This window comes from Diabrotica virgifera, chromosome 9 (assembly GCF_917563875.1).
Source record: "Diabrotica virgifera virgifera chromosome 9, PGI_DIABVI_V3a".
Lineage (NCBI taxonomy): Eukaryota > Metazoa > Arthropoda > Insecta > Coleoptera > Chrysomelidae > Diabrotica > Diabrotica virgifera.
The window spans coordinates 36,591,866-36,617,223 of record NC_065451.1 but is presented as its reverse complement, the minus strand read 5'-3'; the positions used below and the strand labels follow the sequence as shown (position 1 = coordinate 36,617,223).

General features: G+C 33.3%; 1 protein-coding gene across 1 annotated transcript in view; it reads right to left on the bottom strand.

The window, feature by feature from the left end:
• Window positions 1–24,760, bottom strand: part of LOC114329386 (brain protein I3) — an 85,140-nt gene extending 60,380 nt beyond the window's left edge. Inside the window, exons 1-2 of the mRNA XM_028278469.2 lie at window positions 24,447–24,760; window positions 5,654–5,742 (exon numbers count right to left, since the gene is read on the bottom strand). Coding sequence (XP_028134270.1) covers window positions 5,654–5,729 — 76 coding nt within the window. The 5' untranslated portion in view covers window positions 5,730–5,742; window positions 24,447–24,760. The remainder of the gene's footprint in view (window positions 1–5,653; window positions 5,743–24,446) is intronic.
• Window positions 24,761–25,358: the final 598 nt, after the last annotated feature.

Genomic DNA, 25,358 nt, shown 5'->3' with positions numbered 1-25,358 from the left:
GAGCAAAGAAAGCAAAAGATTTTAATCAGATTAGATGTTTTCAAGATGAAAATAATAAAATACTAGTTCACGAAAAGGATGACAAAAAGAGATGGAGAAAGCAGTTTGACAGCTTATTAAATGAAGAATTTGACAGACAGCCTCTAGAGTCAACAGAGACAGTAGCAGCAATGGTCACCAAAATAACAAACGAGGAAGTGGCTCAAGCGCTTCAAAAAATAAAGAAAGGAAAAGCGGTAGGACTAGAAGATATTCCTGGGGAAGTATGGACAGCATTGGGAGAGACAAGAACAAGGTGGCTAGCAGGTTTATTTAATAGAATTATGGAAGTTGTACAAAGGAAGTTGTACAAATGCCAGACGAATTGAGAAGCAGTATACTAGTACCTGTCTACAAAAACAAGGGAGATATACAACAATGTACAAACTACAGGGCTATAAAACTGCTTAGCCGCACCATAAAAATATGGGAAAGAGTAATTGATAGACGGATACGTGAAGAGACCGAAATATCCGAGAATCAATTTGGCTTTATGCAGGGCAGATCAACAACAGATGCAATTTTCATTATAAGGCAGTTGATGAAAAAATACAGGAGTAAAGAAACAAACGCTCATATGGTATTCATTGATCTTGAGAAAGCATATGATATAGTTCCTCGAGAGATTCTGTAGTGGGCACTCAATAAGAAAGGAGTCCCTGGTGAATATGTAAAGATTGTGAGGGATATGTATGAGGGAGTAACGACTAGTGTTAGGACAGGTGTGGGAGAGACTGATATATTTCATGTGAAAGTAGGATTGCGCCAAGGCTCTGTGCTTAGTCCGTATTTATTCTCATTAGTTTTGGACCAGATAACAGCGAAACTACAGGGTAACATTCCATGGTGCTTAATGTATGCTGATGATGTCGTCTCAGTAGGAAATAGTGAAAGAGACTTAGAAAAAAACTGGAACAGTGGAGGCAAGCTCTGGAGGAAAAAGGTTTAAAACTTAGTAGGGCAAAAACAAAGTATTTGGAATGTTCATTTAAAGATGGAATTACTACAAATAAAATGGTATCTTTGGATGGTGAACTGATTCTAAAAAGCAATAGTTTTAAGTACCTGGGATCGGTATTACAGAGTAATGGAGAAATAGATGGAGATGCATGCAGTAGAATTAGGGCTGGATGGATGAAGTGTAAAGAAGCCAGTGGTATGTTGTGTGACAGAAAAATTCCAATAAAGCTAAAAGAAAATTCTACAAAACAGCCATAAGACCGGCTATGATGTACGGAACTGAATGTTGGGCAGTGAAAAAGAAAGATGAACAACGAATTCATGTGGCGGAAATGAGAATGCTTAGATGGATGAGTGGAGTGACAAAGAAGGATAAAATTAGAAAAGAGTATATTAGTTAGGGGGAGTCTAGGTGTGGCACCAATTGATGCCAAAATGAGAGAGCATAGGTTAAGATGGTTTGGTCATGTTCAGCGTCGAGACGTTAATCACCCAATACGAAGAATAGCTGGAGTGCAGATTCCTGAAACGAGTAGGAGAGGAAGACCAGAGAAGACCTGGGGGGAGACGATAAGGCAGGACATATTGGTTAAAGGCGATTGACATTGATATGACCCAAGATAGAATTGTGTGGAGAAATGCAATTAGGGAAGCGGACCCCCGCATAGGGATAAGGCAAAGAGAATGATAATGTACACTCAATTTACGGGTCTATAAAAAATACATACCTACCTAAGTTTTATAAAAGCCTCTAAGCCGATAAATTAAAAAAAAAATTAACTTGATTGTAAACCCATCGGGAAAAAACTAAAAACGACAAAATAACGCTCATTACTTCTAGTCTAGTCGCAACATAGGTGGTCCCGTAGACACTTTTAGCTCGCCGCGATTTGATGGTGGTATTGTAGGTTTTTTTGGGTCGCTGAATCCAATGGAAGTGGTCTGGAAGCCCAAATGTAATGCGTTTAATTGTTATTAAAAAATTATGGTAAAATTATGTGTTTTTCGGGAATTATTAGAAGCCCTGTAAATAAATTGATAGTGTTAAGGTCTTCTCTGGTGTATTTTTGGTCGCTGAATCGAATGCGACTAGTCGCAATTACTCAAAATATGTTATTTTGTTAGTAACAAACTAATTGTTTATTCGCCAAAAAGCTAGAAATGATCTATCTACAGCAAGTTTCTAGTATTTATCATAGTATTTTTATAAACTAAATCGATTGCCGCTAGTCGTGATAGCTTAAACCACGTTCCGACTTTGTTATTAATAAATTATTGCAAAAATAACGGTTTATAGTACGCTCACTCACGGTTTTTGCTCTGAATTTTAAAAAACCACTTGGAGTGACATGAAATTTGGCATACACGTAGCTAACATGTCAAACAAAAAAAGTGATATTGTGCCGATGTCTGCTTTTCCTCTGGGGTGAGTTTCACCCCTTTTCGGGAGTGAAAAAAGAAACCTTTAAAAAAATAAGTCCGGAATTTGACAAACTGATTAATTCTAAGCAACTTTTGTTCTATACAGTTTTTCACTAAGTCAATACTTTTCGAGGTATTTGGTTTTTTTGTTGAAAAATGAACATATTCACTAGCAAATAACTCGAAAAGTATTGACAGTGAAAAAACTGTATACATAGAACAAAAGTTGCTTAGAATCATTCAGTTTATCCAATTCTTGACTTATTTTAAAGGTTCCTTTTTTCACCCCCGAAACGGGGTGAAACTCACCCCCAGGGTAAAAACACACATCGGCACAATATCACTTGTTTTGTTGGACATGTTAGCTACGTGCATGCCAAATTTCATGTCATTCCAAGTGGATTTTTATAATTTAGACCAAAACCGTTAGTAAACGTACTATAAACCGTTATTTTTGCAATAACACTGATAAACACATGGTTTGTCCCATGTATCAATTCCACAAATTCTTATGTATTTTGATGGGTAGAATTCAAATTTGTAATCAAAAATATTCCATCACGCAAGGTTTTCTTGGAAAATACCCATTTGTCTTTATGATTTTCATGTCTTTTTTGAAATTTGATTATATTAGAAATAAACCCCTTCCCAAAAATTTAATGTTATGGTTTGAGAGTGAGTGGGTGGGGGGTGGTTGGGAGTAATTTCCTGTCTATTTAGGTTGTGTTGAAGGTCACAGACATGTCGCGACATGATTGCACTTGTTGACTTATGCAGCTGTCGAGCTCAGTCTGCCGCTCAGTACTGTTTGGTCCCTTGAACAGTGAATTCTATTTGTGTGACAGTGCTTTCACGTTGTGTAGTGTGCATTTTCAGTTCAGCATGCCTCGCAAATGTTTAAACCATCCGGACACGTTTTGTTATGTATGTGGTGAGTTGACTTTCAAATCACAAAGAAGAAATCTTACTCCTTTAATGAAAAAGTGCTATGAACTTTATTTTGGCTGTAAAGTGGGTGATCAGGACAAAAACTGGGCCCCACACATATGCTGTGTAACATGCGGTAGACTACTAACTGGCTGGGCCAATGGTTCTCGTCACATGCCGTTTGCAGTTCCAATGGTCTGGCGGGAGCCAATTAACGGATCACACTTCCGACTGTTACTTTTGTTTGACAAAGGCAGCAGGGATTACAAGTAAGTCAAAACATACTTTAAATTATCCGAACTTGCCCTCGGCGATCCGACCTGTACCGCATAGTGAAGAACTTCCCATACCACCTCCTCCAACGTCCATAGAAATTGATGAAGCTACAATTCCTGAACCAGATGAAGAAGAAAATGATTATTTACAAGATCCTAGTTTTGATGAATCCACTGAGCCTCATTTATTAACTCAAGGAGACCTTAATGATTTGGTTCGTGATTTGAATCCCTCAAAAAACCAATCAGAACTGTTGGGGTCACGCCTTAAGGGTTGGAACTTACTTGGCAAAGGCACTAAAGTATGTTATTTCAGAAATAGGCAACAGGATTTTGAGGGGTTTTTCTCCCAAGAAGGAGATTTAGTATTCTGTAATGATATTTTAGCAGTGATGAACACCTTAGGGCATGAGTATAAACCCGAAGAGTGGCGTTTATTTATAGACTCATCCAAAGTTAGCCTCAAGGCTGTTTTATTGCATAATGGAAACGCATTTCCTTCTGTTCCTTTGGCTCATGCGGCAAAAATGAAAGAAACATATGAAAATATGAGACTGATTCTTGAAAAAATTCAATATGACCAATGCAGATGGAACTTATGCGGAGATCTCAAAGTCATTGCTATGTTACTTGGCTTACAAGCTGGGTATACAAAGTTTTGTTGCTTTCTTTGTGAATGGGACAGCCGAGATCGCATCAGTCATTACAAGAAAAAATCATGGCCGAAGCGGAAGTCCCTCGAGCCTGGTATGAAAAATGTTGCAAACTTACCCTTGGTTGATCCTAAGAAAGTTTACCTGCCACCACTTCATATCAGGTTAGGCTTGATGAAAAACTTTGTCAAAGCTATGGACAAGAACGGACAAGGTTTTTTATACTTGAAAGAAAAGTTTCCTAGACTAAGTGAAGCTAAAATCAAAGAGGGCATCTTCGTAGGTCCACAAATAAGAGATCTGATTAAGCACAACAATTTCGAATGTAAACTCAATGACTTGGAGAAAAGAGCATGGACCTGTTTCAAAAATGTTGTTAAAAATTTCTTGGGAAACTACAAAGCTGACAACTACAAGGATTATGTCAACAGTCTACTGAAAGCCTACTGTGATTTGGGATGCAACATGTCTCTTAAAATACATTTCCTTGATTCCCACTTGGACTTTTTTCCACAAAATCTTGGTGATGTTCCACAAAATGGAGTCCAAGAATGCTGGCTGACTACTGTTGGACACTGAAAAGAGATGTACCAGAAGCGAAATACTCAAGAAAATCGCTTACAACCACATTTTAACGTAAGTACACCCATATCCTTATAGCTAAGAATAGGTGAATAACGTACCTATTATATGTATTTGAGTTTCACAAGAAAACCTTACGTGATAGAAGAAAACGGGTTTCATTTTTGAATTCAGGATAAAAAGTACTATAAGAATCAGGCAACAGAACTCTTGGGACAAAAACTTTTTATTTTTTTGTTGTCCAGTGTAATTTATTAATAACAAAGTCGGAACGTGGTTTAAGCTATCACGACTAGTGACAATCGATTTAGCGTATAAAAATACTATGAAAAAGACTACGAACTTGCTGTAGATAACGCATTTCGAAATTTTCGGCGAATAAACAATTATTCTGTTATTAACAAAATAGGAACACATTTTAAGTAATCGCGACTAGTCACATTCGATTCAACGACCAAAAAACACCAGAGAAGACCTTAACACTATCAATTTATTTACAGGGCTTTTAATAATTCCTGAAAAACTCCTAATTTTACCATAATTTGTTAATAACAATTAAACGCACCACATTTGGGCTTCCAGACCACTTCCATTGGATTCAGCGACCCAAAAAACCTATAATACCACCATCAAATCGCGGCGACCTAAAAGTACCCACGGGACCCCTTATGTTGCGACTAGACTATTCAGGGAATGAGGGCATTTTGTCCATCTTAATGTTAGGTACCCTTTCATGAAATTTAATATAATATGCTATTATCTGCATAACTAAGTATGTACCAAATAAATACTTACACGGGTGCGATTGAGGCTGATGATATTGATGTGGACCTTCATCATAAGGTGGTGGTCCTGACGGTTTGGTATCCATTAATTGGTTTGTACTGCAATATTAGAAGTAGAACAAATTAACAAAAACATTTAAGCAAATACAACTAATTCAACAAATTTAAAACTGTTTTAACTAACGTGTAGACTACGGACATGAGTATCATCATCATCATCATCATCATCATCATCATCATCAATAGCTTTTAATTCATCGTCGGATGTAAGCCTAACTTAGATGTGTCCATTCATATCTGTTTGCTCTTCTTTGTATCCATTCGTGGCCAGCCATTCGCTGGAGCTTGATGTCATCAGTCCATCTTGTTCGAGGTCTGCCTCTACTTCTTTTGCTGCCCTTGGTCTTGGAAAAAATCGATCTATTATCTGTTAAGCCGGACTCAAACGACTCGTGTACTTGTCGAATAATCGTCACGGGCGTATACTAGCCATGTCGTCTGAGTGGGTTACTCGTACAATTATTTGTCACTCGTTGCCACTCGTTCGTCTTCCAACTGTTGTTGGTAAAAATGACCCGAGTCAAGGGATCACGATTATTCGCACACTTGCGAAGTACATACTTGTCTACAGTGATGAGCGCACTAATAACCGGTCAAATAACGCAAAAGATGGAAAACATATTGAGTTGTGGGATAAAAGGGATGAACCTAGTGGAGGTGTTAAATTTAGCGATAGTAACTTATAGATTGACATTATAGTGATTGTTTTCCACCTTTAGACGTATCGGACGAGTTTGAGAAATGCCACTGTCACAGTGACAGTTTTAGTAGTGCAGTCACTGAAGGTTTTCACCTCAGATTTCGTTGAACCTCCATCGATTTTCATGAAAATTGGTGAGTAATTAGAGGATACCTCAAGGAACAAAGGTGACATGATGCCAACTTGCGCTTTTACCCTGGGGGTGGATGCCACCCCTTCTCGGGGGTGAAAATTATTTTATTTAAAATAATACCATAAGTCGATAGAGGGACAAATTATAAGCAAAATTTGTTATATAAAGTTATTAAAATAAATCAACACTTTTTGAGTTATTAAAGACCAAAGATTGTATCTTTTCGTAAAAAAATGCATGTTTTAAATCAGTTTTTCACGTATAAATAAAAAACTATAAGCTTTTACAAAAAAGTTAATATTACTGAAATTGAAGATAATAAAAAATTGAATACATTCCTCATATAAAGAACTAAACTAATGTTAGTTCAAAGTGAGTTATTGGCAATTGAATGTGTATTTTTTTCGACGAGTACTCAAATCTAAGTGTTCAAGCTTAAATAACGGGAAAACGATGCAATGTATAAGATATTCCTGCTAAACATTTGTTAAAGTACTTTGGAATACCTATCAAATGAGCTCCAGAACAAGTTAATAGCATCAAAATTAAGCAAGTTATAATGAAAATAAAAGAACCGTTTCCAATTTTTTAGGAAAAAGTGAAAAATAAAATATACGCCATTTCCACAAAAATTAAAATTTATAGTAATCCTTATAAGAACTTCTTTATATTACCCTAAGTAATGTTTTCGATAATTTTGACCGGTTTAGAATGTATATTTTTGAAAAAAAGATATAATTTAAAAAAATCATACTTTTTAAAATTATTGTAATTCTCATATTCTTTTGATAATAACTCCAAAAATACTCAATATACATAAAAAATTATATATAACCAAATTTTAGTTTTTTCGGTGACAAATATTTTACCTGTTTTACTGTTTCTATAGGGTAAAAAATAACCGAGATAGAAACGTTTAAATCTTAAATTTTGCTGTGGGAACCATGCAACCGGGGTCATATAACTTTTTTTCTAAGAAAGTAAGGTGTTTAGAAGATTAGGTTTAACTTGCTTAAATAGCACTTGGAATTAACTTTCAAACAGTTTTTAGATGAACCTGATATCGTAAACACGAACGGAGTTATTAAAAAAAAAACAATAACATTTTTTGGAAATATTTTTAAAAGATAAATTTTGAAAAAATTTTGGAGCATAAATTTTAACGCTATCAACATGTTCGGGGGCTCATTTGATAGATATTTTTAAGTACTTTGACAAATGTTTAATAAGTTTATGTTATAAAATGCATCAATTTCCCATTATTTCAGCTTGAATACTTAAGAGTTTTTTACTTGCCGAAAAAAAATTACATTCAATTACCTATAACTCACTTTTAGTTAACATTAAAAGGTTTTTCTAGTAAGTGGTTTATTTCATTTTTTATTAGCTTCAATTTTGATACTTATAACTTTTTTGCCAAAACTTACACTTTGTGAGTTATTGATGAAAAATTGGTTAAAAACATGCATTTTTCTCAAGAAAAATTAAAATCTTTGATCTTTAATAACTCAAAAAGTTTTGATTTATTTTAATAACTTTATATAACAAATTTTGCTTGAAATTTGTTCCTCTATCGAATTATGAGGTTATTTTTAATAAAATAATTCTCACCCCCGAGAAGGGGTGGCATCCACCCCCAGGGTAAAAGCGCAAGTTGGCACCATGTCACCTTTGTTCCTTGAGATATCCTCTAACCACTCACCAATTTTCATGCAAATCGATGGAGGTTCAGCGAAATCGGAGGTAATAGCTCATATCCACCTTCAGTGACTCCACTATAGTGGACATACGCTGTATACTTGCAGAGGCGGTCAAACGAAATGTATAAATAATTGGCATTTACTGCGGCTATTTATTTAGACCAGTGCATTTAGCACTAAAAACACCGGAATAAATGTATTTTTAAATACACCACCTAAAGACTTGCTAGTTTTGCATTGTATTCAGGATGATGTCAGGAAAAAAGTCTACAATAGAAAAATGGGTGGAAATGCCTAATTAATAATTGCATTTTAAAGTTCTTAACATGCATTAAAAAGTGCATAAACATGTCAAAATAAGCATATTAAGGGCCAAGTTTTGTTATTCACGAGGTTTTTGAGGTCGCTGAACATGACTACGCTATCAGAACCTACCCCCGGAGCACCTGGTGCCCAGGGTCACTGCTAGGGCACGGCATCTGGAGGTTCGAGGGCTAACGGCCCTAAATTGATGCAATCAGTTTACTTGGAGGTTTGTGGAGTCGCTGAATACGAATATGCCATCAGTCTACCCCCGTAGCCCCTGGTGTCCAGTGTCACTGCTGTAGCACGTCATCTTCTGGAGTTTCGAAAAATTTTGGTACTAAATTAATGCAAACGGATTATATGGGGGTTTGGGTGTTGCTGAACACCAATACTCCATCATAACCGACCCCCGGAGCACCTTGTGCCCGTGGTCACTTCTAAGGCACGTCATATTCTGGGGTTTTTAAGGTTTTCGACACGGAATGCATGTAAATAGATTAAGTAGGCGGATTAAGAACCGACCCCCCCCCCCCGACCACCTGGTACACAGTGCTAAGGCATGTTACTTTCAGGAGTTTGGAGGGTTTTTGGGCATTGTTTATTGAGAGTCCATGTCTCCACACCATACAAAAGAACAGAAAATACATAACATTTTACTCGCTTTCTAAGATTTAGGCTGAGGTCTCTACTACATAATATTTGTTTCATATTAGTGAATGCACTTCTAGCCTTTTCTATTTTAATTCGGATTTCTTTGGTATAATCGTTTGTTTCACTAATGTTTGTCCCTAAATAGTTATAATTCTGAACTCGTTCTATCGTATTATTTACGTGTAGAGTAGATTGATGTTTCTAATATTTTTCTTTGATATAACCATGAATTTCGTTTTCTTTATGTTTAGTGACAGACCAAATTCTTCATTCGTTGCAACAACCTTATCTTATTATCCACTATCACATTATCCACATTAATATATATCCTGCGATTACAGACTAGACTAAACCTGACGATTCATGCTCTTTTTTGAAGATTTTGTTTAAAATAATACATTATAGAATATTTACACAATGACAAAACTTCTCAAAACAGATGGAACATAAAAAATATGGAAAATTATCAGAGGACAAAAACAAAATGATCGAACTAATAGAAATGAAATACATTCAGAAGAAAATATGGGCAAACTACTTTCGATCCCTATTTGCTAAATATCCCTTTTCATTCACAGTAATTTGTTTCGAGCTTCTGTCATATGTCGTATAATCCGTGTATATTAATATTATACACATATTATACAACATATGACAGAAGTTCGAAACAAATGACAATCGATGAAAAGCCCTATAGACCAGGGCGGATTTGTTTTGAGGTCGATCTGAAAGGTGACATTCGGATTTTTGCAGATAAAGTTAGGTGACAAGTTCAATAATTATAAATTATAATTGACTTATGCTCCTTCTCAAATATGACCAGAACATATAAAACCTAATAAAAAACCTGACCTAATAAAAAAATAATATTTAAAAATTTCGAAAAATTCCGAAAAATATCGATTTTTTTTTATTTTCATTGCTTATAACTTAAAACGATTTATTTTGGAAGAAAGTCGTAGGAAAGAAAAATAAAGATAATTGAATTTTGTATAATATACGACTAGTTAAAAATGTCTTAAATTATTTCCCTTTCTGCAAAATAGCAATAAATATAAAATAAAGGGGCAAATAAGCCTGCTTTTGTTCAATGTTTTTCAACCACTTTGGTTGCACTTAGAACCTTCATAATTCGCTTAGAAAATTCTTATAATATACTTAAACCGTCCACCAAATTTCATTAAAATCTACCCAATAGATTTTGCATAATAATTTTGAAATCTAAATTTTTTTAAAAAAGTTAAAATTTTTTAAAAAACTTTCTGAACAAAAAGTAGACCATTTAGAAGTTTGCTAATTTTTTTATATATAAAAAGGTTCTCTACCCATCTAATACACTTTACAGTTTTACAGAATTAAAATCGGATTATTTAAGCGGCCTCGGCACTGTTTTAAAATTATAATAACGAGTGATCCACAATTATTGGGATCAAAGCTATCTGTTCAAAAAATTACGTATGTCTTGTTTTAATCTAAAAGACCGCCGGAGTGTGACGTCACGGACAACTGCGGCTATATTCAGTGTTGTTATGATCACTTTTCCAAACAAAGAATAAAGATTGAAAACACGTTGAAAAGATACCCAATCTCAAGACCTTTTAATTCGTATAAAGTTAAAATTTTGCTTCCTCTGCTACTTTTTATGTTCAATTATAGTGTTTTTTAAGTTGACGTACGTACACTGACAAGTATTTGTCAAAGTTGACGTAAACTGGAAAGTTGATCTGAATTAATAATAGACATGCACTGTATCGTTCAGAGCCACCTATGGTGACAATAATTGTGGATCACAGGTTAGTTATTTATAATATAAGTGTTAAAAGTACACGTTTAAGGCACGCATGTGAAAGTTTGCAGAATGAGCGATAGCGAGTTCTGCAATTCACCTGAGTGCCTTAAAAATGTACTTTTTAAAACGCATATCATACAATATTTTTTCTACAAACGTAATTACAGGACAATATCTACAAAAACTTTTACTTGAACTTGACTGACATTCCATTTTTATATTTTTTTTTGACATTAGATCAAAATTGCCTATACGGTCAATACGAACTACAGTGCCTTAAAAATTTTAAAGCAATAGTGCCTTAAAGTAGCATTTTTAACGCTCGTATGGAGTGCTAAAAATTGCATTTTTAACACGGTTGTAGAAAAACATTGTTTTGGCATATAAACAAATACAGTGAGGACGTTAGAGTTGGAATAAATTTATTTTTTTGAGAATGGGCGACTCTGGAGGTAAATCCCGAAACAGATCGATTTTTATTTTTAAATTATAATTTTTTGGCATAAATATCATACTAGGGACGTCATCCATCTGGGTGTAATAACGTAATCTAAATATTGGAATTAATTTAATTCAAATTTTTTTTTTAAATCCTGTATAAATAATTTTAACCCTGTATAAATAATTATGTTAATGTTTATATTAGTGAATACAAAATTGAATAGCCTTTCGATTGGGCTATCACACGATACCTATTCTCGTTAGAAAAAATCATCGATTACGTCATCACGACCAGATGGATGACGTCACTAGTATGATATATATACCAAAAAATTAGAATTTAAAAATAAAAATCGACCTGTTTCGGCAAAATTAATTTATTCCAACTCGAACGTCCTCACTGTATTTGTTTATAAGCCAAAAAATTGTTAATGACTTTAAAACAGTGCTGAGGCCGCTTAAATAATCCGATTTTGATTCTGTAAAGTGCATTAGATAGGTAGAGAACCTCTTTATATGTAAAAAATTAGCAAACTTCTAAATGGTCTAGTTTTTGTTCAGAAACATTTTAAAAATTTGAACTTAAAAAAAATAGATTGCAAAATTATTCTGCAAAATCTAACAGGTCGATTCTAATGAAATTTGGTGCACGATTTATAAGAATTTTCTAAGCGAATTACGAAAGTTCTAATATGAATAATCATATCAAAATAACCATATTAAGGGCCATATTTTGTTACTCGGGGGTTTTGGGGTCGCTGAAGACCTCCAATGAATACGCCATCAGAAGCAACGCTCGGAGTACCTGGGGCTCAGTTTCACTGCTAAGGCACGTCATCTTTTGGAGTTTCGAGTGCTATCAGCATTAAGTTGATGCAAATAGATTACTCGGGCGGTTTTTGGGGTGGCTGAAAACGAATAGATCATCAGAACCGACATCCGAACACCTGGTGACTAGGGTCGCGTCATCCTCTGGAGTTTCGTGGGATTTCTGCACTATATTTATGTAAACAGATTACACGAGGGGTTTTTGGGATAACTAAACACGAATACTGTAATAATATAAAACTATGACACGAATAATATTAACTAATTTGATCAGGCAAAGAATAGAAAAAGAAACGAAAACAAAAATAGGTGAATAGCAACATTGATTCAGAGAAGGTAAGTCAACAATAGATGCAATACACATTGTAACGCAAATCGTCGAAAAAAGTTACGAGCACGGAATAATAGATCTACATATAGGTACTACTGTTTATTGACTACAAGCAAGCCTTTGACAGTGTAAAAGGGAGGATCTAATTAATGATATGAAGCAACTAGGCATTCAAGAAAAACTAGTAAGTCTCACGAAAATGACAATGAAGGAATCCAAGCCACGAATCTTAACAAGGGAAGGCCCGTTAGATGAAGTACAAATGGAGGTAGGTGTCAGACAGGATGATTCCCTGTCAACAACATTATTTAACATTGTCATAGAGGGGGCAGTAAGAGCAGCCAAAATTATGGTAACTATTATCGAATCTTCAACCCAACTGATAGCGTATGCATACAATATTGCACTGGTTACTAGAGATTTAAAAACCATGCAGAATATAATATTAATGCTAGATAAAGAAGCAAAGAAGAAAGGGGTAGTAATAAACCAAAGCAAAACGAAATACCTCAAGTGCTCAAGAGAGAATACGAACATCGAGAAAGAAATTAGGCTTGGTGCATATACATTTGAAAGAGTACACCGTTTCAAATACTTGGGAGTGATAGTGAATGACAGAAATGATAGAACGGATGAAATAAATGAACGCATCCTACTGGGTAATAAAACCTACTGGAACTACCAAAAATTCTTGAAAGAAAAGCACATAGTAAGACCACCAAATTAAAAATTTACAAGACTGCAATCATGCCAGTGATCACCTATGGTGCAGAGGCGATGTGCCTAATACAAAAAGATGAATTGAGGTTAGAAATCTTAGAAAGAAAGATAATTCGACGAATAATGGGACCGGTGAGGATAAGTACATATAGGCGAATTTAGAAGATTAACCAATGAAGAAATTAAAGAAGTCATCCAGGGTGAAGACATAATCAAGTTCGTGAAGGCTCAAAGGCTCAGGTGGCTGGGACACACAGAAAGAGCTAACCCAGACTCTACGCTAAAGCGAATAACTGGCTGGAGACCAACAACAAAGAGACCAAAGGGAAGACCCAAAACAAGATGGGAGAGATCAAGTCTTAGGAGACATAAAGAAGCTGAGAATCTACAATTGGATGGAGCGCTGTAAGGACCGGAAAGAATGGAGGAAAATTGTAGACAGGGCCAAGTCACACACGCTGCTATAATAATAAAAGACAACAGCGGACTGATTCTCCGCAATAAATGAATCAGAGAACTCAAAAGGGCGGCAAACACTCCGCCAGGAGTGAATAAGCCATGATGATGATAAAACACGAATACGCCATCAGAACCGACCATGGTGCACACGGTCACTGCTAAGGCACGTCATCTTCTGGAGTATTTAAAGTTTTCCACATTTATTGCATGCGAATAGATTACTAGACAGTTTTTGGGGTCGTTGAATACGAATACATCATCATAACCGACCCCCAGACTACATGGTTCACAGGGTCACTGCTAAGGCATGTTATCTTCTGGAATTTGGAGGGTTTTTGGGCACCAGGTGCACCGCGGGGTCGGTTGTGATGACGTATTCGTCTTCAGCGACCCCAAAAATCCCCGAGTAAAAAAATCTGGCCCTTAATGCACTTATTTTGGACCTGTTTATGCACGTTTGGACGTACATATGTACTCTATGCACTTTAAAACACAACTATGCATTTCCACCCATTTTTCTATAGTAGACTTTTCCCGATATCATCCTGAACACAATGCAAAAAGTTGGTGCTCTAGGTTAGAGCTGCATTCCCGGGACATATTTCCCGGGAAATCAGTAAGAAATGGAAATCCCAATTCCCGGGAATTTTTACAGATTTTCCGGGATTTTAAAATATTTTATTTTAAATTTTGAGAGGAGATATTACTAACTCACAACGAATAAATGATTCTGATACATTTATTATCTCTGCTTAATAATCATTTTAAATCATTCCACTTAAAATATTTATTTTTCAATTATATTTTAACCCGGGAGCAGTCGCGCTCATTTCTGTCACGTAAGTAGTCGCGCGTAGAGAAAAAATTTCAGAATACGAATTTAAATGCGAATTAAAAAGAAATTTCTATTGTATAATATTTTTATTGACTTGTTACGTTAAAAATATCTATTTCTAACAATTTTAAAGCTAATTGGTTCTCGCCAAAGCCGTAAATTTCACAAAAAAATAAAAAAAAACTTAAAAAAAATTCCCACGCATTACTACAAATCTTCCTCGAGGCACTTACGAGTGAAAAGTTATGTTACAAAATTTTTCTTTAAGTTATCACGGAAGAGGATAAAATGTTAGATTTTTTAACCGCTCCCGGGTTAAACCTTCCAATTTTGGGGTAAAATCAGAATGTATCACATCCGTCAGCATACACATTCTTTTGTTTATGCGACGGTCCGATTCATTTTGAAGCATCCAGAATTATATCATAAATATTTATTTTGAATTAAAATTATGTTTTTGAAGAATTAGTACATAGGAAAGGCTATAGCGGGATAAGATGGCCAAAAATGCCCCCGCACCGATCAGCCCCGCTACTTATGTTTTCGATAAAAGATATAAAATATGCTCTCATGAAAATTTTTAGCTTTCCTCAGATCCTAAAACCTCTTAAATCGAGAAAAGAAGAATTTTTAGGTTTTATTTTTATGTGAGCGCAATTTTACTTTCAAAAATCTGAAAAAATTCAAAAGGTTGTATCTTTTGAATATAAAACAACCTGATTTTTTTCAGATTTTTGTAATAACAAATGTGCCCAGGAAAAATTTTTGAAATTTTCAAAATTTTTTTAGGTTATGATAATATGATTTGGCCAACTTTTAAATAGTATTTTTTTGTGTACTTTTTGCCGTTCTTTTGAATGACAGAGGCAGAATTTTTAATATCTGAGAGGAAAGAACGAAAAAATCGAAAAAACCGTTTTTGGCTGTCGCGAGATGCATCTCGGGGACAGCCAATTTTAGGATTTAGGATCCTGACTACAACAATTGAAAAAAACTAAAAGTGTGAATTTTGTCATAAAATTTGGTATGTGGGGTTATAATAATATTTGGAACAACTTTTCCAAATAACTTTTTTCGATATCTGTAACGCGAAGCAAATCGAATTGCATATCGAAAATTCACCCTCTTTGTGGATTTACCCTGTTTTCGGCCTGTAGGCCGCGTTTAAAATAAGTTCAGTTGACTATTTTAAAAATTGTGAAACATCACCCTGTATGACTGTGCAAAATTTCAAATCTGTATATATTTTGATAGCCGAAACATAGGGGTGTCTTCATCTTAATACGACACACTGTCAGGCGCGGATCTATAAATTCATAATAGGGGGGGGGGGGCAGACTTACCTCAAATTTCAAATATTATATTTCCAGATTTAGCCATACGACTCACACTTACTTTAAGGATAAAATGCACTATATAATCCCAGATACCTACGGTATCAAAAGGATTGATAGACAATTCACGACTATTAATCTCACTGGTCGTTCTTTACCATAAAGATTAACCTTTCTACCATCAATGGGTAGGTACGCATGGATTATCTAGTAAAATACAAATTTTTATATCTTTATTGTATCGCAAATTGGAAACGTGATTTTTCATGAGATGAGGTTTATACCCAGTGTAATGTATTTTCATTTTAAAATATCATTTTGTTATTCTTTGAATTGAGAAAAATATTTTCGTTGTTTATGGTTCCACCGGTACCCAAACAAATGCGCCTGCAGATTATTTTTCAGAGAAGGGTGTTTTATTAGATTTTATGGCTTCTTTCAATTCTTTGGAAGCGGTTGTCGTGTAATTTAGTGTTGTACTGATGGCTTAAAATTTAGAGTTAGGAGAAAAAAATAATAAATAATAAAAAAAAATACTTATAGACTAAATACAATAGGGGGGTCCATGGACCTGTTGACCCCCCTGTATCCGCGCCTGCACACTGTATCTTATCAATTTGATAATTTATTGCAACTAAAGTAGTATTTTTTATATATTCAAAATATACAATCAAAATACTGACTACACTAATTTTATCATAAAAATTTCAAATTGATTGTATTGAAGTATTGAACCAATTAATGTGTAATAATATAATATACAGAGTGAGTTTTATGTATGGAAACCCTCAATTATATCGGAAACGGCTTGCACGATTTTTATAGATTTTTATATTTTCTTATTTCAAATGGAACAACCCTGTATATTTTTTGCGTTTTGAAGTCCTTAAGAAATAGTTATTATTTTCCATGTTATATTCCCTATATCTGAAGACTACATTTAACTTTTTAAACAAATTATAAAAATCAATTTTTTCGGCCCGGGTAGACATTATTTTAGGTTCTTTGGACCATCGGGGACAAAAAAGTTCTCTTGTAATGTTTCTCTAAAATTAATCGTTTTCGAGTTATAAATAATTTACAACTGAAAAGAAATCGAATAATGATGATTTTCAAGGTTAAAAAACAAAATCAAAAATATTATTTTTGAAACTGCGAAGTACAGAAATTAAGCCTTATTTATTTAGCAGTTAACAGAAAGTAATTTGAGCTGGTTTTATTCTAAAATATTGTTTTTTAGTTGTTAATGCATCCCGATCGCCCGTCTTCTCTTATGCGCTTCATTAACATTTATTAAATGCTATTTTTTTGGAATAAAACGTGCCAAAATTTTTTTTTATAGCTAGCCCCTGGAAGAAGGGTTTAGCTTGAATTTGCGTACTCCGCAGTTTCAAAAATAATATTTTTTATTTGTGTATTTAAACCTTGAAAATCGTCTTTATTCGATTTTTTTTCAGTTTTAAATTGTTTTTAACTCGAAAACGATTAACTTTAGAGATAAATTACAACAGACCTTTTTTGTTCCCAATGATCCAAAGAACGTAAAATAATGTCTAAACGGTCCGCAAAAATTGATTTTTATAATTTGTTTAATTTTTTTTTAATAAATGTAGCAATAACTCCGAAACTACGGCATTTAGGTATATGGAATATAACATGAAAAATAATCAGTATATCTTAAGAACTTTGAAACGCAAAAAATATACAGAGTGTTCTATTTGAAATAAGAAAGTTCATTAGATGTAAAAAAAAAAACGGAAAATCTAACAATCTAATTATCACTGTAATATCGGCTGCATTAGAAAACCCCTACCCAACAAACTAGTTTTGATGGGAAATAAGCCACAATTTTACTAAAAAAATGATTTTATTAACGTTTCGACGCCCAAATCCGGTGTCGTTGTCAAAATACAAAAAATATTAATGGATTAAACAAAAATGTTGCTTAGTAAAACAATTCTTCTAATAATTTATTTAATCTGACTCATTTATATCGGCAATTCAGACATATATTATACATTTTAAAGTAGAAGACTTTAAAATGATATTGCCAATATTTATGAGTTGCGTTCTATAAAAATATAAATATAATATATTCCCCACCCACCAAAACCTATCAAAATCGTGCAAGCCGTTTCCGAGATACTTGAGGGTTTCTATACATAAAACTCACTATTATAATACTATTATTTTAATACGCATTAATTGGTTCAATACTTCAATGAAATCAATTTAAACTTTTTATGATAAAATTAGTGAATTAGTCAGTATTTTGATTTAGTCCAGAGAAATAAGATTTTTCTCGTGACACATCCCCCTTCAGGCCGAAACCAAATTTTTTGAGTAGTATGAATGGACATCTATAATAATAACCTATATGTTTCCTGCAGCCGATTTTGATGATATACATAGTTATAAACAAATGAAGATCAAAAAACGGTAAATTTTCGCTTTTTTCGTCTATAACCAAGAAGTTAAGCATTTTAAACAAATTTGAGAGTAATAAACTCATAAATCGTCTAAAAAATTTCAATATGGCGTTCGCTGAATATGTCTATCCTTATTGGTTGCTTAGAAAATTGCAAAATAAATCATAAATTTTGAGTTTTTATAAATATTCATAACTTATGTAAAAATTAACTTAGAACCTTTTTATTACACGAATTGTTGAGACTTCTGGTGCTTAAATTATATTTTAAATTTCAAAGCAATTGGTTTAATAGTTTAAAAGTTATTTAATTTGTTTATCCCAAATTCATTTTTTTTGCAACACTATAAGTCAGAAAATTATGAGGTTACAGTAAGACTTCTGACAGTTTATGGAAGAACATTTATACTATTGACTTAATTAAAAAAAAAATGACAAAAAGTAATTTTAAACGGTGTAAAATTATTATGCAAAAACACGTCGATTTTTTGCTTACTTATAAACAATTAGAATAACTTTTTAACCGTTACTCGTAGAAAAATTATTTTTTCATATTTGGAAAGACTTAATTTTTATACACATTTAGAAAGAAAAACAATTGTCCTAGGACAATTAGGGACGAAGTTAGCCCCACCTTTTTTTAATTCATATGTTTGTGCAAAATAATTTTGCAGTATTTAGAATTATTTTTTGTCATTTGTTTTTAATTAAATTAATAGTGTAAATCTTCTTCTTTCATAAACTATCCAAAGTATTAGTGTAACTTCATTATTTTCTGACTTATAGCGTTGCAAAAAAAATTAATTTGGGATAAACAAATTAAACACCTTTTAAACTATTTAACCAATTGCTTTGAAATTTGGGGTATGACTTAAGCACCAGAATTCTCAGCATTTCGTGTAATAAGAACGTTCTAAGTTAATTTTTACATAATTTATGGATATTTATAAAAACTCCAAATTTATGATTTATTTTGCAATTTTCTAAGCAACCAATAAGGATAGACATATTCAGCGAACGTCATATTGAAGTTTTTTTATACGATTTATGAGTTTCTCACTCTCAAATTTGTTTAAAATACTTATACTTAACTTTTTGGTTATAGACCAAAAAAGCGAAAATTTACCGTTCTTTGATCTTCATTTGTTTATAACTATGTATATCATCAAAATCGGCTGCAGGAAACATATAAGTTATTAATATAGATGTCCATACTACTCAAAAAATTTGGTTTCGGCCTGGAGGGGGTTGTGTCACCAACAGGATATTTTTTCCCTATTTCTCTGAACTAATTGTAATTCTGAATCTATAAAAAATACGACTATATTAATTGCAATACATTATCAAATTGATAAGATACAGTGTGTCGCATTTAAGATGAAGACACCCATATGTTTCGGCTATTAAAATATACAGGGTGTTTCATTAATAATTGTCCATATAGTAACTAGAGAAACCTTAGCACAAAATACGAAGATTTAACCTAAAACACTTAAATAAAATGTGGTTCCTTACTGAGTTAAAGGGTGTTTTATCTAAAAATTTAAAAACTATTTTTGCTCAGCATTTTAAAACTATGCGACGTATTCTTTTCATACTTGGCAGAAAGTGCGACTACTGTACACTCTACTAAATTATAATAAACAGACGTTTCTAGCTACTACCAGAGGCGTACGACAGTGGATAGTGAATGGTTGACCCTTCTCAAATTCTACGCCACTGGAGGAATTACTATTTTAGTGCCATTTTTAGATTCTCCAATACTTTTTACGTAAATAATATACTCCTCATTGGTAACGATAAAGTCATTAGTTTTCGAGATATTTGAAGTTAAATATGAAACGGCACGGTTATTTTGAATAATAATTTATGCTATGATTCATATGATTAAAAATTAAAAATTATTTGTACCCAGTACTTTAAAACTATTTGGCATATCCTTATCATACTTGGCAGAAAGTGTAGGTACTGTACACCCTACTAAATTAAGATAAGTAAACGTTTCTAGTTACTACCAGAGGCGTACGACAGGGGATAGTGGCTGGCTGACCCTTCCCAAATTCTACGCCACTGACGAAATTACTATTTTAGTGTAATTTTTTGATTTTTCAATACTTTTTATGTAAATAATATACTCTTCATTCGTAATGATAAAATGATTAGTTTTCGAGATATTTGAAATTAAAAATGAAGCGACACAATACATTAATCAAAATAACCGTGTCGTTTCATTTTTAACTTCAAAGATCTCGAAAACGAATGACTTTATCGTTACGAATGAAGAGTATATTATTTTTATAGAAAGTATTGGAGAATCCAAAAATTGAAGTAAAATAGAAATTCCGCCAGTGGCGTAGAATTTGGAAAGGGTCAACCATTCATTTTCCCCCGTCGTACGCCTCTGGTAATAGACAGAAACGTTTGTTTAACATAATTTAGTAGTTTGTATAAGTTCTATACTTTCTACCAAGTATGAAAAGGATACGTCGAATAGTTTAAAAATGCTGAGCAAAAATAATTTTTAAATTTTTAGATAAAACACCCTGTAACTCAGTAAGGAACCACATTTTATTTAAGTGTTTTAGGTCAAATCTTCGTATTTTGTACTAAGGTTTCTCCAGTTACTATATGGACAATTATTAATGAAACACCCTCTATACAGATTTGAAATTTTGCACAGTCATACAGGGTGATGGTTCACAATTTTTAAAATAGTCAACTGAATCTTAAATTTTAAACGCGGCCTACTGCGAATCCACAAACAGGGTGAATTTTCGATACGCGATTCGATTTGCTTCTCGTTAGAGATATCGGAAAGTTATTTGGAAAAGTTGTTCCAAATATTATTATAACCCCACATACCAAATTTTATAACAAAATTCACACTTTTAGTTTTTTTCAATTGTTGTAGTCCGGATCCTAAATTCTAAAATTGGCCAAAAACGGTTTTTTCGATTTTTTCGTTCTTTCCGCTCAGATATTAAAAATTCTGCCTCTGCCATTCAAAAGAACGGCAAAAAGTACACAAAAAATACTATTTAAAAGTTGGCCAAATCATATCGTCGCCTTAATACTATAACTTAACTCGAAATTAGTAGTTTTGAGATAAACGGGTTTAAAGATTTTAAAGATATTTGTGCTGCTACCGTGATGTTGGTAAATACGGAATTCACTATGCAGCTCTAAAATACTGTTCCTTAACTTTTTGGCTACTGGTCTATTTACGAATACGGTGCAAATTTGTTTTCCAATATGGAAAATAACATGAAAAATATAAGTTATTAACTTTTAGCACTACCATAATGTTAACATTTGGTAATGTCGCATGTCGTGCCAAGTTGCATCTAAGTGAACTTTTTAACAAAACTAATAGCTTAAACATTATTTTCGTGAAAATTAGCTCTCTGCCATGGAGGTTGCCAAATCTGCTAACAATTCTCGAATTTTTGCATTAACATGAACCGAATAAACAGATAGCAATTATGTGGTAAGCTCAATGGTTTCAGAAAAACACGTGCTATAACTAGATAACTAGAGTTAGCTAATAACATTCAGTGTATGTCGTATTCACGATTATTTCGATTAAAGAATAGCTTGATAACTTATCTTGTCAAGTTTTAGCACTGAATATTAGGGGCATTTTAGTAAATCAACTTTCGTCAATCATAAATAAATACTTAACCCGTTTGGAGCGAATTATCAAGTTTTTACACAATATAGAGGCAAATAAAATACATCTTGTGAATTAGTTATCTCAAAAACGTCAATTTTGGAGTTATCAAGTTACATAGTACTAAGGCGACGATATTATCACAACCTAAAATTTTTTTGAAAATTTCAAAAAATTTTCCTGAGCTCATTTTTTATTACAAAAATCTGAAAAAAATCTGGTTGTTTTGTATTCAAAAGATACAACCTCTTGAATTTTTTCAGATTTTTTAAAGTAAAATTGCGCTCACAATAAAATAAAACCTAAAAATTCTTTTTTTCTCGATTTAAGAGGTTTTAGGATCTCTGGAAAGCTAAAACTTTGCATGATTATTTTATGCTTTATAATCAACAGAAAGTGCGTTTTCAACTTCAGCAAATTTCTGTACAAAAGAAGAGCCAGCCTGAAAGATCAAACAGTCGACAATTTATGTTCTTTTAAACATATTTCAATAATAAAAACAACGAAAATTCAGATTACAGAATTTGTAATTTTTCTATTTTTATAATTTTCTTTAAAATTTTTAATTTTCTTTTACATTTTTGAATTTTTCTAAACATTATTAATTTGTACATAAATTTTTTATACTATGTAATTGCATTGCAAAATTAGAACAAAAACTTTTCATTTTTAAATTTCCCGATTCCTAGGAATTCCCGGGAAATCCAAATTACCAACTCTCGACTCCCGGGAAATCAAAAGGGGCCGGGAAAATGGAGCTCTACTCTAGGTGCTGTATTTAAAAATGGATTTATTTTTTGCTAAATGTTCAGGTCTAAAGTTTTATTACGAAAGTCGTTATGCATTTCATAATTTAAAAAATTTGTTTTACCTACTTTAAAACTCTAGTTGTTATTACTCGTAGTTATTTTAAGTTATTTTTAAGTCAATGCAACAGCATAAAAAACTCATTGGACTATCTATCGAAAGAATTTAATGTTGATTAATTGTTTATCAATATCTATTTTTATCAATTCTATTAAAACGCATATCTCAAACTTAAAAATTTTTTATTATAAAAACACTATAATGTATAAAAACGACATGTACTAACTATGTACTTCCTGGAAATATTCTATCAAGTTAGCATTTTATTTTTATAAACTTTTTATCATGAATAATCAAATTCTTCTTATATATGGGTCTACTACGCAATTTGTTTGACACTAATACATAAAAGTAATATTCTTTATTTTTATTCTTTTAACAAGAAAAAGGGTAAAATATATTAGTAACAGCAGCAAAGAGAGATAATTGGGAAAAAATCGGAGAAAATGGAAGAAGATAGCAAAGGTAACCAAAAGCTCTTCTACAGACCCCGAAGACGATCAGAGCACAAAAAAAAATAAAACAAATAGTTAAAAGATGGAAACAACTGTTTGCTATTAACAGCAGAGATAAACAAGAAGACATTAATGAAGAACAAAATAATCTATATTCTAAACTAACACAGAAACCAGTAAAAAAAGAAGAATTAGGAGAAACAATAAAGACGTTAATATATAGAAAAGCTCCTGGGGTGGATAGAATAACAACAAAAATAAAAAATGGGGAATAAATATTAATAAAAATAATGAATAATATCCACGTGCCCATACAATAAAAGAGATAGGAGCAAATTAAGGGAAAAGCAAAACGAAAATGATCCTCTTTCTCTTCTGCGTCCCGGTTTGGCTCTTAGTAATTATGCATGGTAAGCCTAATTATAAGGAACATGAAGAACCTAGCCACCAATAGAAATGTATGGGTCATTCCACGAACATACGCCTGTTTTGGATTACTTCGACAACGAATATTTTACTGCGCAACATAAGAAGTACGAAAGTAAATGGCACTAATAATTATTCCAATAAACAACAATGTAATTTGCAATTTACTTTCGTTCTTCTTATGTTGCACAGTAAAATATTCGTTGTCGAAGTAATCCAAAACAGGCGTATGTTCGTGGAATGGCCCATATGTAAGAAATGGATAAGAGGCGGAACCCTACATCCGGCGCCAGGAAGAGAGTAAGGATTATGAGAAAGAACAAGAAGAAGAGGGACAGAGCTAGAAGTACAGATAAAAGATGGGGATGTAAGGTGGTGAACATTATTAACTGGGTAAGAAACAGAAGAGTAGAATGGAACGACAAAATAAGCTAAATGACAACAAAGTAAATAGAACGTAAGTACGGCGAGAGATGGTTTCTTAATAGGAAGACTATCATTGGGAAGACCACGAAAATGATAAAACGGCAACTTTCTGGAGCACAATAAAAACACGACAGAATCATCTAAACAAAAAGAAAAAGAAGAAATTAATTCAGTTTCAGTGACTATTTGGGATACTGTTAATATTTTTCTTGTATAATTTATTGTTAAAGCTTCATGTACTTACTTTTCGGTATTAACTTTATTCCACACGCAACTCCAACCACAACCAACTCAACAACTAATTTTATTTGTTTTTGTTACTGTATATCATATATAAATTATCTATTTTTCGCGGCACTTATGAAGTTTAATCTATGGATTACTTCTATGATTATGATACTGAAATACTGAATTTTTGTACGTAGTACGTAGGATATTATTTACTGACTTGCAAGTAAGTACTTACTTGACTGTACTGTACTGATATAGTGATATATAACTATACGTACGTATATGCAATAAACGCTGATTTGAATGTTTCAAACAAAGTCGGGGTCGGGAAGTGGGGTAAAATATATCTTTGCATCCGTTAAATAGAATAGAAATAAAGATAACATGCTCTTCCGACAATGCCTATCAATGAAATTGTGAACATAGACAGTATTCTTGGTATTGTTGCATTGTTGGATATACATATTATTAAAATAAATATTTAGTCCAGGAAACTAAGATTTTTCTCGTGACACTGACCCAGCCAGGCAAACGACAACTAGTCCAGAGTAATAAGAATTTTCTCGGGACACTCAAAGATCCAGGGAGCTGACTACTTTTTTAGTTATTGTAGACCTATTATGGCCGATGCCGCAGTGCAGGAAGTTTGCTAGGATGGTGGATGGTAGATACCCACCTGGCGACCATCGAGATACTTATACCACGAATAATACAACGACGGTAGCCGCAGTGGCCTCCCACTACCATCTACCCACCCGGTGGTCCGCCAGGCGTCTATCCACCCATATCAGTCGTGTTTGATAATCCATCCGGGTAGCCTCGCTATGGATGAAAGCGTAATAAGTGCTGTGTATAAAAGGAGGGCAATTTGGGAGCCAGAAGATCCACTTTGTGACGAAACATGGCTTAAAATATCTGTTTTATT